The sequence below is a fragment of the Lissotriton vulgaris genome, chromosome 9 (assembly GCF_964263255.1).
Source record: "Lissotriton vulgaris chromosome 9, aLisVul1.2, whole genome shotgun sequence".
NCBI classification, from domain to species: Eukaryota; Metazoa; Chordata; class Amphibia; order Caudata; family Salamandridae; genus Lissotriton; species Lissotriton vulgaris.
In genome coordinates, this window is record NC_141697.1 from 156605040 (window position 1) to 156617977 (window position 12938).

The window sequence follows — 12938 nt, forward strand, 5'->3', positions numbered from 1 at the left end:
TTCTCTGTTAACTGTCAGACTACTAAGCACACCCAGCAAGTGTTTCATTTGTACATTTCTTTGTGTTTTTCTTTGTTACAGGCCGTGCAACAGGTTATTTCAAACCTACTGATTGCACAGATAGAGCTACGGTCCGAAGATTCTCCAGACATTCAACCATATTCTCATGACAGACAGCTTGAGAAATTTGTTGTTCCTCTTGGGGATGAACTAGTTGCAATTCAAAAAGCCTACATCCAGGTGAGTGATAGCACACAGTTTCTTTTTTTGTGGGAAGGATGCAGGTGGCATGAGGAGCGAAACTGTGCATGATAGGTGTATATGTATATAGCCGCAGAGTCCTTACCTTTGACATTACAGGCATCAGGCTGGATCTGTAAGATTTTTCGTCAACAGTACCCCTGTGCCCTGGAAGGTGGCGTCGTTAGGCTCTGCGTGCATCGTCTGTGCCAAAATTGACATCAGTTCATATATAGGCATCACCTTCGCATGCTAATTGCAGTTATTTTCTTTCTGAGCCCGCCAGTGTTGATCCAGAGAAGAGCTACTCCTCAGTCACTCTTTATCTTTAACTGGATTTTTTCAACTTTTTGTGGATTGTTTTTGAGGTTTGTCCTCCTGGTGGTCATTTGTCATCTTTAAAAGTAGGATTCAAGCCCTGCGGAGCCAGTCATTGGCAGATGTTGGTGATGGACCAGCATCGGTTGGGCGGCAGATCTTTTACGCTCAGGCCCTCCATGATTTGGAATGCCCTGCCCAACGTCCTGCGCCAGATTACCTCGGAAGCACAATTTAGGAAAGCAGCTAAAACATGGCTTTTTATTCAAAATTAATCTCCCGGACATTCTGAACTCTGCATGCTTTACTGTTCGCCACCTGTTGCTATAGCTCTGCGACACCTCTTTGGAGGTAGCTGTTTGCGCTTTACAAATGGCAGTTTTATTATTATTATCTTGTCTGCCTTTGGTGTATGGAGGACGACCAGAAGTCATGCTCTGATTGTCTCGCCATGAATTCGAAGACTATGCTGGAGTAGTCCCTTAAGCTCATGATGGCCCGGCATGCGACTCGGCGTCGCTCGCGGTCCCGGTCGAGAGGAAGTTCCTAGGAGACGTCATTAACTCTGAGGTAGTCGTTCCATGCCAAGTCCTTGGGACACTCTAGTAAGTCCAAGCACGAGCAGAAGTTGAATATGTCTTCCACTTCTCCTTGTCTGTCGGTCGCGACGAGTAAGCTTTGACATTCAAGGTTTGGCTCCACAGTTGAGCCTGGGCCAACTCCGCACCTCCCCGACTTTCCGGAAGCCTGAGCGACCACTGCCCAATTGAAAGAGTTGTATGAGGCAATGCACTTCATATTTGGGCGGCTCTGCCCCTCCAGTGCGTGTTCTGACCTGCAGGGTCAGAGCGGACCTCATCTGGTTGTGTGCTTGTGGCCTCAGTGGACTCCGATTGATACATTCTTGGATCTGAACCAGTGCCTGTGGTACCAACTCAACCTTCCCCGATGCTGATGCCGATGTTCCCGGCACCGCCGGCACCCACTGGCTGTGCCATCCCCATTCTGATCTCTGACTCAGTTAGGGGGCCGGATTCAAGTTGCCTGGCGCCAATGACTGAAGCCTTGTCGCCTTGATCGGAACTTGAGCCCTATTCCTTTGTATTAGGACTCGGAAGAATTAGAGGTGTCACTGGAGAATACCAACCATATGAGGAAGACCCTAGCATGGACTGGTGTGATGAACTGTGTGGAGCCAGTGGACTGGATACCCCTCAAGATACTGGTATGCTCTCTCCCTCTACCGTGGCTATGTAGGAGGGAGCCCCCTGCACAATGGCCCGCTTCCACCGCCCCTCTCCAGGAGACCCAAACACCCTCATCCAACATCCTACCCTGAAGAGCTTGATAGTCCAAGCCTCAATCAGGGATGTAGAATTTCTATAGCACCACGACGCCCATGACATATTGTTTGGGGACAAGGGCAACAAGTTTTCATGTGTATTTTGTCCTTGGAACAAGTAGACCCAACCCCCTGTAGCACAAACCCTCTGGCTGACAGTTTACAGTACCATATTATGGATCGGGCAAGGGCACTGTCTGCAGTTAAGGTAATATTTTCGTCCGTATGTTAATGCTGTTCAAACCTGCATTCATGGTTCATTAATTGATAGCCTTTATTATTAGGGTGAGCGCTCTAAGTAAATGTTGTAAGCTCTGACTGCACTACTGACAGTGGATCCAGTATAAAAGTGTGCAAACACTTTTTCAAAGGTTAGCAATATGAGGCTATGTATAATGCTCCCAGATTTGATGCAAATATTTGTAGAAGCTTGAAAGCAAGATTGATGATTCTTTGCTTTCAAAGTAAAATGTTCATTAAAAAATAAAAGCAGGAAAAAACATTTTTCTAAACTACAATAAAATTTCAGGTACCATTTCTTTAGAGCATCATTTAGTAACATGCGTTGATGCATGCTAGTATTTCCCAAAATATTCACAATGGAAAATCAGTGTAACGAGTTTCATTAAGATTATGGGAAATAAAAATAAACAAGCATTGGCAGAGCCAGTAGGTCTGAAATTGGTGGTCCGCTTTTTAGTTTTGTCAGTGTGTGACTTGTTTTGGCATGGTTTTTGTAAAACCTTATTGGTGTGGGAGCAATCGGCCCTCACCATTATAACAAACATTGGCAAAAGCAAAAAACGTTTATGGACTCAAAAAGCACAAACTGCCACAGTAGTACTGGCACTGAACAAAACTACTTTGTATACCGATATGCTCCTTGTGAAACGGCAGAATGCTGTCACTCACAGGGAAGCCAGCCGGTACAGAGCGAGAGAGACAGAATTTTAATAAACACAAAAGGTCACAGTCAACACCTGACCAAATTAGCGGCCCAAATATTAAAGAAAGTCTCAAAAGTGCTCCCATGGTATATGTCCTTGCATTAAGTGCAGCTATACATATATAACATTTTCACATGTAGAGAGATTTTCACATCAGTCGTGAAGTAGTGGCAACATGGCCCTATGAGCAGAAATGGCTTTCGTGAGCATTGTGCACTCAGTCTATTCGGACCATAAGTATGTGAGGTTACCAGGCAGTAGTATTTGTGACACTGGGTACCACTCTCCCAAGCATCTGCTCTGCCTCTCCCTGTTTCTTAACTTGTCACCAACCCGGCGGTAGGCCCATGGTCAACACCTTCCAGTTAAACTGAGCCCAGCAGTACACATTGCAAACAAAACTAGTTCAGCTTCAATTACATATTCAGATAATAATATGACATCAAAGGTTCGGTTACAAATCTTCCAGAATATAGCTCAGTTTGTTATGAAGTATCCAGATTGGATCCTTGGATTGTAAGTTGAGTGCAATACGCTGTTGTGGCGTTAGCATTTTTATATAACTGGAATACGACCTGCGCACCAATTGATGATTCTTTTGAAGATTCAAATCCTAGGCACCTCCTTATACCGATGTGCTTGCTGCTTCTTTATTTAGGACTTAAATAAAAGCAACCAAGTTGAAAAAAGATTGTGTGTGTGCCCACATAATATTTATTCAATTAGTGCTCTGCTTTTCCCCTTCCAATACAACATTAATTTAGATAGAATGTGAGTTTTTATAATTGACCTCATCTCAAAGGGCGAGTGTTTTTTTATTTTTTTTTTGCGTTTGTGTATATATGCGTGACAGTTTTTATTATAGCTACAGAACCCCCTGGCTCTAAATACCTTCAATGAGGAAGACAAGATGTGCAAGATGGTAAAAATATTGGTGTGTGATGATGTACGTTCAGAAGGCATTCTCTGCTATCGTATGTGATATGTCAGTGGAATGGAACTCCATAAGTAGAATCCATTTTCCATGTTGTTCCTCGCTGCGCCCTTAGGGTCCTCTGGAGAAGATAGGCAGTTGTGACAGTCTTTGTCTATACTTCCTGCATTGCTCGGTGTTCGAATGGGGGAGCCCACATACGCACAGCGAAAGAAAGTGTGAGGCATTTGGGCCCATAAAACGTAAGAACTTGAGGGACCATTCTGTACATAACTGATGCGTTTTTGCCATTATGCTCCTCAGTGATGTTAAGGCCACTTGAACTGCTCTTTTTACTGATCAAACCCACATTCGATGGATACGCATTTAGCATTACCCTTTACAACTACTGTCTTCAATTCTGCAGCAGCCGTGCCATTGCTGATTTCCTAGTAACCGTTTTTTTTTTATAGTTGTTGTTGCTGTTTTAAATAGTGCGAACTTAGCCCAACAGCAAAAGAGTGCTTTTTTAAATGAGAACCACACGCTAACGAAGGTGGAGGGTCCTCAGGCTCAAACAAGGTTAGACCACTGTAAACCAATACACAGTAACATAGACCTTGAGTGATAGTTCTTAGTAATCTTATTCTGTCATGTCCAAAGCAATTAATGACATTTGTAGCAGAACAAAGCATACATAAAGAGATGATGGACCGAGCTCTGAAACTTTTCAGACACTCACCCCCAGTCACTATTAGATCTGGGTTGAATCCATCAACGTTCTTTAGCTCACTTCGCCACCCCAGTTCAGACGCAGGTATATGCAAATCAGTCTTGACCCTTTGCCTTATGGGAACAGCCCAGCCTGACCTGCCAAGCCATTTCTTCCCTTGACCGGAAACCAGCATCCTGGGACCCGTTTTGGGGTAACACCCCTCATCAGCCCGGCTGGCTTGAATCCAGTGGCAAAGAGAGCTAGGGGCCCATGTCTGGGCATACCCAGCCAACTTGGGCGAACAAAGCAAACACAAACAGATGATGGACGGAGCACTGCAACTTTTCAGACTTTCATCCCCCGTCACTATTAGATCGTGGTTGAATCCATCATCGTTCTTTAGCTCACTTTGCCACGCAAGTTCAGTCCCAGCCATATGCAAATCAGTCTTGACCCTGATCTTCATGGGAACAGTCCAGCTCAAACTGCCAAGGCCGGTCTTTCTTGGATCAGAAACAAACATCCTGGGACTGGAGAAAAGGACCCGTGTCTGGGCCTACCCTGCTAACTTAGGGTGAACAAAGCAAACACAAGGAGATGATGGACGGAGCGGTCCATGCCACTGGAGTCAAGCTAGCCTGGCTGATGACGGGTGTGCCTGCGCAGTGGTGGTAAACTTGGCCTGATGGAATGGACCCTCAGTCCTTCTGCAGGCTGCTTCTGACTCCGCATGTAGCACATTCTAATGCAGAGGACTATCCAGCAAGATAAAGTACTCTTTTACATTGCCTTGCCTTTCTCTACCTAAGAGAACCTCAGAAAGAGCAGATTGTCCACCTGACGGTCCTTGGTGTGATCTATTTAAAAGCTCAGCACTTTTTTGGGGTGCAGGTGATGGAGTTGAAACTTCTTTGGAAGGGCAATGTGGATCAAATAACGTTGAAAGTGCCTTAACCTGTCCGACATGAAGTGAAGTAGCAACTTTTGGTACAAGGGTTCCACTAGCCCTCAGTATCCGATTGTGCAGAAAGAAGGTGTGGTGTAGGGCAGCTGGACTGACCGAGGGTGAAGCTCACACGTGACAAGCTGAGGTCATCATAGCTAGAAAGACTGCCTTCTTTAGGGACAGGAGGCATAGACAGCTGCGCAACAGCTCAAAATGGGTTCACATAATTGAGAACCAAATTAAGGTCCCACTGTGTCATCACAAAGTTTAAAGGAAACTTGGAGTAAACCATTCAGAAATCTAATCACAAATAATTTGAATAAGGACATTTGTTCCAGTAAATGCAAAAAAGCCAAAGGGCTGCCAGATAACCTTTAACCCTGCCCACTGCAAGTCGTTGCTGGGCCAAAGATTAAACACATAAGACACCCAACAGTTTGGCATGCAACTAGTCCTTATTAGGGGTGCCACACCAAGCCACAATCTTGTCCCTATGTCCTTCGTACAGACTTTGGAGGAGGAGGCCAGCCCCAGGCATTACATCCACTATCGGGAGGAATATCAAATGCATTCAGCGGACACCTCTCAATCTGTATGCATGCATATGTGGATTGCTTAGGTCCTGGTGCAAGACTCTGCCCTGCTGCAGCGAGAGAAGATCCTTCCAAAACAGCAGCCTGATTGGAGGATACATGCTCATGGCCATAGGTTATGAATACCACACTCTCCGGACCCAATTCAGAACTACTAGGATAATTTGTGCCTTGTTGTTCTTAATCTTTTCAGAACTCTGGACAGGATAATTAACAGCCGGAAGGCATACAGGACTCCCATGCTCCATTATAGGTGGAATGCAACTCTCAGCTTGTTTAATGCTCTTCTCCACCATTAATTTCCCCCTTTATTTAGCAGCCTTACTAGCCTCCTTAATTCAACTCTAAAGGCGGTTTGCCTTTGGGATAAAATGCATGAGAACTTCGGATCTACCTATCGCCTACCAAAGCTACAATCAACACAGCCTCTGCTGCGCCTTCTTGTTTGTTCTGCTGGGTCCTTCAGGTGCCAATCCCTCAGGCTACCCTGTAAATGCATTTTCTCAGGCAGGCAGCAGTAAGTGACATACAAAATATATTACCTTAATGAAAGTTCAAGTAAACTGGTATACCATGAAGCTACTTGCCTATTAAATTATATATTAATAGTTTGTAGGGAAAAAGAGGTATTGTGGTGGCATCTGGAAGATACCGACTCATTGTATTGCAACTCTAGCTGTATCCCATAATCTTGCTTTTTAACCACACAAGACGTTTGTGTACAACATATACCATATAGTCACAGATGTAATAGACGAGAATATTAAGTTGCTTTTCCTACACAACAGACGGGAGACTGAAGGAATAGATCATGGTTGTTATCCATCTGGTTTACATCGATTGTAAAGTACACAAGTAACATAACCACACACCTTTTCTTTCCTTGAATAGATGCTATGAAAGTGTTCAGATAAAGAAGCGCTCCCATTTTAGGACTTTACACAAGCTCTTGGGGCTTTGGTCAATACATTGTAAATTGATTACTATTTTGGAAAAGTTGCAATTCGTGTATCGTATTTCTGTTGCATTGTATTTCTGTTGCACAAACCTAGCCAAAAGGCAACTGAATGCTGTACAGGGTCGAAATGCATCAGAATCCAAAAGTCAAATTGATCTCATTCGGCTAGCCTTTGTCTATTGTACCTTTTAGAAAAGCTTAGTAAAGTGAGAGACCAAGGGGATACTCCTGTGGGAATACGGTTTGTTCTGGTATTCTTTGCCGTTGAAGAGAAGGAACGTAATTTAAAAATGCATACTGTACTCCTCTAGCCTTGCTGTAAAGTAGCTTGATTTACTCTAACAGTGGACCTGCTCAGCAAACTTCACGTTTATACTAGTGTAAAATCAGTTTCCATCATAAAAGCACTCGCATCATCTTACGATCAACCAGCAATGTCGAAGACTAAGCAAAACAATTCCAAGTAGGTGGTTATATATGTTTTATTAGAAAATACAAAGCAGTCTTGCCTATAAAACAGTCGCATGTTTGCAATGAATACATTTTACACAAAATAATGGTGCAATATTATTATAGTTGGCCTTCTTTCAAAATAATTCTTCATCAAAATAGACTTTACTGTAGTTTAATAGATAAATATTTATTTGTATTCATTATTTTTAGTTTTGTATAGTGCATGTGCCCATAAGCAATTGAGCAAACCCTGTATATTATCTTGGTCCTTTGTGCATCAATCAAAGTGCATTCACAAATATTTCTAGCAAAATAGAGGCAATAACAATAGACATGCCTCCATTGTACCGCACGGTGTTAATCTTAACCCACGCAATATCGGTTCACAGTGTGCAGCTCAGCTGACGCAGTCGTGCTTTAAATGTTAAAATATTAATACATATTAACATTATCCACTGAACTATTTAAAGAATGACATGTATCACAAAAAGAAATACATTTGGGACAGTAAGTTTATGAGCACAGAACCACATATATCTACACCACGATGCAAATGAACTTGTAGCTTTATACTATTTAGCAAAAACATCTGACATCATTGCTGGATCAGCTCTCAAACGTACATCTGTTGGCGTCAATCGAAAAATCTCAGGATATTGTTTGACAATTCTGTAGAGCACTGAGCAAAAATGGCTTTTCCAAAATTAGCCGTTGGATGTGGTACCCTGGGGTGTTTGTTGACCATGTGGACCAAGTTTTGCAATTAATTTGGCCCGCATCTCTGGTTGATAGCAATGTTAACAAATTGGTGGTTGTTAGAACTGACATGTTGCTATAAATTGCCTTGGATCAAAAAGGCACTCTTTCAGAAGGTATTGGATATAGGTATCTGATTTATTTAGGATAATGCCATACTGAACAAGGACTAATTATGTGTTGCCTTCATACTAATAAACCGGTATAATTTCACAATTGTTATGCTCAGAGTAAAAAAAATCGAATGGCAGTAACTCGACTCCAAGGTAAGGTAGGAGGATGGGGCCAGATTGTCCTTATAAGAGATACCAAATACCTTTCTAATGAGCAATTTTATTACACAGAGAGGCAATAAGATAGTGATGGTCAGGGACAGTTCAGCACAAACTTGAAAGATGACTGTCTGCTGCGCTGGATCTTGAAAATTAAGCCGAAGTAAGAGGGGGACAGGGATGAGCAGCAGCTGTTCGCAGTACTGACAACTATATTCTCTCAAATCTTGAAAAAGGGCCTTCCAATGGACTGTGGAAAGTGTTGGGGGCAGCTCATTTTGATTTCTTTCTTTTTATGTTCCCCTTTTAATTCACTACAACTAAAATAGCTATACTTTATTATTGCTGCCTTACATTATGGATGTTAAGTTGTTGATTAGCCATCCTGCAGTTAAGGACCCAAGTTGATGGTATGGGTAAACAATTGGACAAACGGGCAATTAACAGCTGTTACTGGCAAGCTGAATGTTGGCAGTGAAACAAGTGGCACCCTTCCCCCCCCATAATCTCTCTCTCTCCCTCTTGCCTTTCTTTCCCTCCCTGCCCCCCTCCCCCTTCCTTCAAAATGGCACCTCTCAGTAATAGCGAATGAAAGAGCTGGTAGTGGGGTAGGGACCAAAAAAGGATGAGACTGGAAGTCACCATGTGTACCTGAGAAGATGGTAGAGAAAAAGCAAGGGAGCAGGCTACTAACTGCATGTTACTTGTGGGAATAAGAGCTCCAATGCTATGACCTTACTGTTCAGTGGGATTGGCCATGAACCCAGACCTTTTCAGGCTAGTAAAGAATTGGGAGAAAACGATTTGTGGCACAGCAAATAAAATGCCCAAACATTTGGTAAATTGGCAGCTAGACAGTACAAATGTTTACACTGTATTCACTGTGGGTCTTAAAGTATTTAAAGTCTAGTTTATCCAGAAAAGCATTAACATGAATGTAAGGAAAACGAATACAAATTTCGAACAGAGCAGATTACTTCAAGTTGTGCAGGACTGTAGAATATAGTTTTGATTGTCTTCTTCATTTAACCAAATGCACCCTGTGTTACCCGTATTTGGAAAAAATATGGAATATTAGTGTCAAGCCGAAGTAAGATAGGCGGGTATTTAGGGATGTACGAAAGATAATTCATTGGATGGGATTAAGAATACATGATAGTCCTTTATGACCGCTGTAGGAACCAAATTTCATTCTGTCGATTTGCAGCTGCGGGGTTTGTGTATCCTGCAACAATAAAGGTATCTTGCAGGCATAGTTCCGGCGACTCCAGCAGCTCTGCAAGTAAGCTGATTTCTCTGATAATGGAGTCTTCATTGGTTACCCCAGTGAATGCCCTGCAAAAAGTAAGTGTAAAATATTAAGCATCTGTTGCTTAGTACATAGATTGTTCAGTACATATGTACAAGACGCTCAAACATATGTTAAGCCACCACATTAGGTGCAGATTGAGTCAAATCAGTTGAATGCATAAGCATGTAAAATCTCAATACATGTTAAAGTGACCGCACACAGGAAGGCAATTTCTGTCTTAACATTTGACATACAAGGTTCACAACTGCAGAATGTTTCTAGATTGAGTATCTGAGGAATTACTTAAGAAATATTCGTGCTAAAAGTACTATTAAAATGATAGCAGTGACCAAAGACAGTGTCACATCCTCATATATTATATGGCAGTATGGATGTACGAGAACTATGCAACCAAGTAGCATTTGGACTAGAGTTATGTTGCTTTAGCAACCCCAAGCACCCTGGTTGGGTACAAAAAGTAATCAAGCGCTGTTCCAAGGTGTGTCTAGAGCTTATAATATAGTCCAGTAGTAACAGTGATTTGTGCTTCCAAGAGTTATCAGGGGTTTACAGTGGCAATTTGAAAGATGAACAACCATGGAAATATAGCAGCGGACACATGTCTCGTCCTCTCTGACAATATCAAGGCTGAAGATGCTCGATAGAATGGCAGCTCAACGGGTGATTGATTGTTCTTGAAATTTCTCTTTTCAATCAATATTTTGATCAAATCAGGTAGGTAATTAATAGCTGAGGATGAACTTAGGATGAGCAATATGCTGTAAATGCCATCGTAGCAGCTGAAGCTATGAACGTAAGGCACTGAAAGTGCAGAACAGTAATCCAAAAGGTTACGCTGAGTAGATGTAGGGCTGAACATTTCTTTGATAAGCCATCCAGTATGGACGGAACCACAGAGGTTCAAACATGCACCAATTTTGTACGTAGTTGGCATTTTCAGCCTGTTTCTCATCTTAAATTCAGCAACTCACCTTAACTGATCTAACCTATTGAGCGTCTTCAGCCTTGATCAAGTCTGATAGCTTTTACTCGGAGCCTTCTGAAGACACGTTTTGTGAATTAGCTCCATGGTTCTCGGAATCGCTTAAAACTGAAAAAAGTAGATGCAAGGTGCTTGAGAGGCAGTGGAGGAAACATTATGAACCGAAACAAAATTGGCATATAAACAAGCTATCAAGGCCTACCAACTATCTTGCAAGATGGCAAAGTCAGAATGTATGAAAAATACCATCATTGCTGCACAAAATAATCCTAAACTCCTGTTTAAGGTGGTACAGGATCTGTCGGTGCAGCACATCAACCTGAACCCTCTAAACTATCTGTTATTCAATGCAACCAACTGGCGAACTATTTCAATGATAACATTTCGGAAATCTACACCGACTTCAGGACAAATGAAGAACAGAGCCCTGCCCCCACTTTAACGACTTCCAGCTGTACCAATGAGCTGGTTGAATCTTCTAGCAATCTACTTACCAGCTAGCAATTGTTAGATCCAACATCCTCAAAAGACAGTAGTCCAGGCCCTCATTGTTTCAAGATAGGACTATGGGAACCAATAAGGACGTCACTCGTCGGCTGCAAATTATCCAAAATGCTGCAGCCAGACTACTTTATCGCCTCCCTAGAAGAACCCACATCTTTGACTACCTACGCGATCTACACTGGCTTAAGATTGGCAGCCGCTCTAAATTTAAAGCACTCTGCTTTATGTTCAGAATCAGCACAGGAATGGCTCCCAGCTACTTATGTAAGCTGGTTCAAAAATGCATTCCAACTAGTCATCTTCATTCATCGAATCAGGCTAAATTTGTAGTTCCTAGATTCAAACGAGTGCGGTTGGCTCCTGTCCTGTGGAATTTGCTTCCTCTTCAGCTACGGCTGGAACAGAGCTATGGAAAATTCCGTAAAGGCATTAAGACATGGTTGTTCAATCAATAAAGTTCTTTGTCCCCTTCTAGGTGAGTGCAGGTCCAGGGCGCCGAGAAACCTCAGGGTAGCTGTTGCGCCATATACATTAATTCATTAAATAAATAAAATAAATTACCTAGTGTTCCTATAACTAAAATCACTTTGCATTTATTTTGTTCGTTTTTAAGTGGCTCAGGTCCGTTAAACATTTTAGTGGCCTTTAGAGAGGTGCATGCTTCAAAGAGGTGCAAGGAGAAGAACCAGCAGCATAATTACATAAAATAATTCGTATAAATTTGAGTTAGTTGTAAATAACATGCTTTTCTCCCAGTGTAACTACTTCCACCTGGAAGATAAGACCTAATTGTGCATTCAGATATGCCATTCTTCTCTCATTGGATGACTTTTCAGTTATTCATTATTATGGACTACTAAGATTTGCAGTGCTAGTTTAGATTTTGTTTGAAGGATATTTCTAAAGATACAACATTTGTTGAGTGACATCTGACAGCTGAATGAAGCGCTGCTGGAACAGGGCAGAAGGGGTCTACAGCCGAAGTACACATCTTATTACCTCTGCTTGTATGCCAAAACCTGTTCCAGGAAAATTCAGCTGCACATCTCAGGAGGGAGATGCCGGTTCCCTATTAAGGGATGCTAAAGATCTGGATTGGGAGATCCCTGTGGGGCATACCCGTTTACCTGTAGTTACTAAGGTATGCATGTGTCTTGGTGTTCTTGCTGTGGAGTAATAATATTACTAGCACATGGCATGACTAACAAAACAGTCAGTTAGATTAGGATTTGGTGTTTTGGACTAATCAACCTTGAAGGTTTTCAGTTTAATTGATGACAAATTCAATATCTTAATTTCTTTTTTTAATTTTATTTTCTCAAATTTTTGCTCGTGTCTTTATAATGTTTGTCATATTGATTCATTAAATGTTACAATTAGTACCTAACATTCCAGTAAGAAGCTAACAAACATTTATTGCACCATTATTTGTGTGCGGTGTACACCTATTTCTAGAGTTACAGTATGGAAGATCCCTACCATAATAACCTGTGAGTCTTAGAGAGGCATAGAAATGTTTTGGTCAAATGTACATGTTTAGGCGAAATTATGACAAGATACACCTCTGAGGTTTACGTTTCTGATTAATAAGGTAGATGCCTGTGAACTACTACCGTTAGTGGGCTAAGAAACCAAGCTATGGTGTGCTTTTCCCCCTAACAAGGTCATTGGGGTTAAGAGGTCCATA

General features: G+C 42.1%; 2 protein-coding genes across 3 annotated transcripts in view; one reads left to right on the forward strand and one right to left on the reverse strand.

Annotated features, from left to right (window-relative positions):
- FANCM (FA complementation group M) overlaps positions 1 to 12938 on the forward strand; it is an 861212-nt gene that overhangs the window by 173035 nt on the left and 675239 nt on the right. For both annotated transcript variants that reach the window (XM_086937264.1, XM_086937265.1), the window contains exon 4: positions 82 to 240. In XM_086937264.1, the coding sequence (XP_086793390.1) occupies positions 82 to 240 (159 nt within the window). The remainder of the gene's footprint in view (positions 1 to 81; positions 241 to 12938) is intronic.
- Positions 7437 to 12938, reverse strand: part of LOC147689781 (heme-binding protein 1-like) — a 113347-nt gene continuing 107845 nt past the window's right edge. The window contains exon 5 of the mRNA XM_086937266.1: positions 7437 to 9788. Within this exon, the coding sequence (XP_086793392.1) occupies positions 9617 to 9788 (172 nt within the window). The 3' untranslated portion in view covers positions 7437 to 9616. The remainder of the gene's footprint in view (positions 9789 to 12938) is intronic.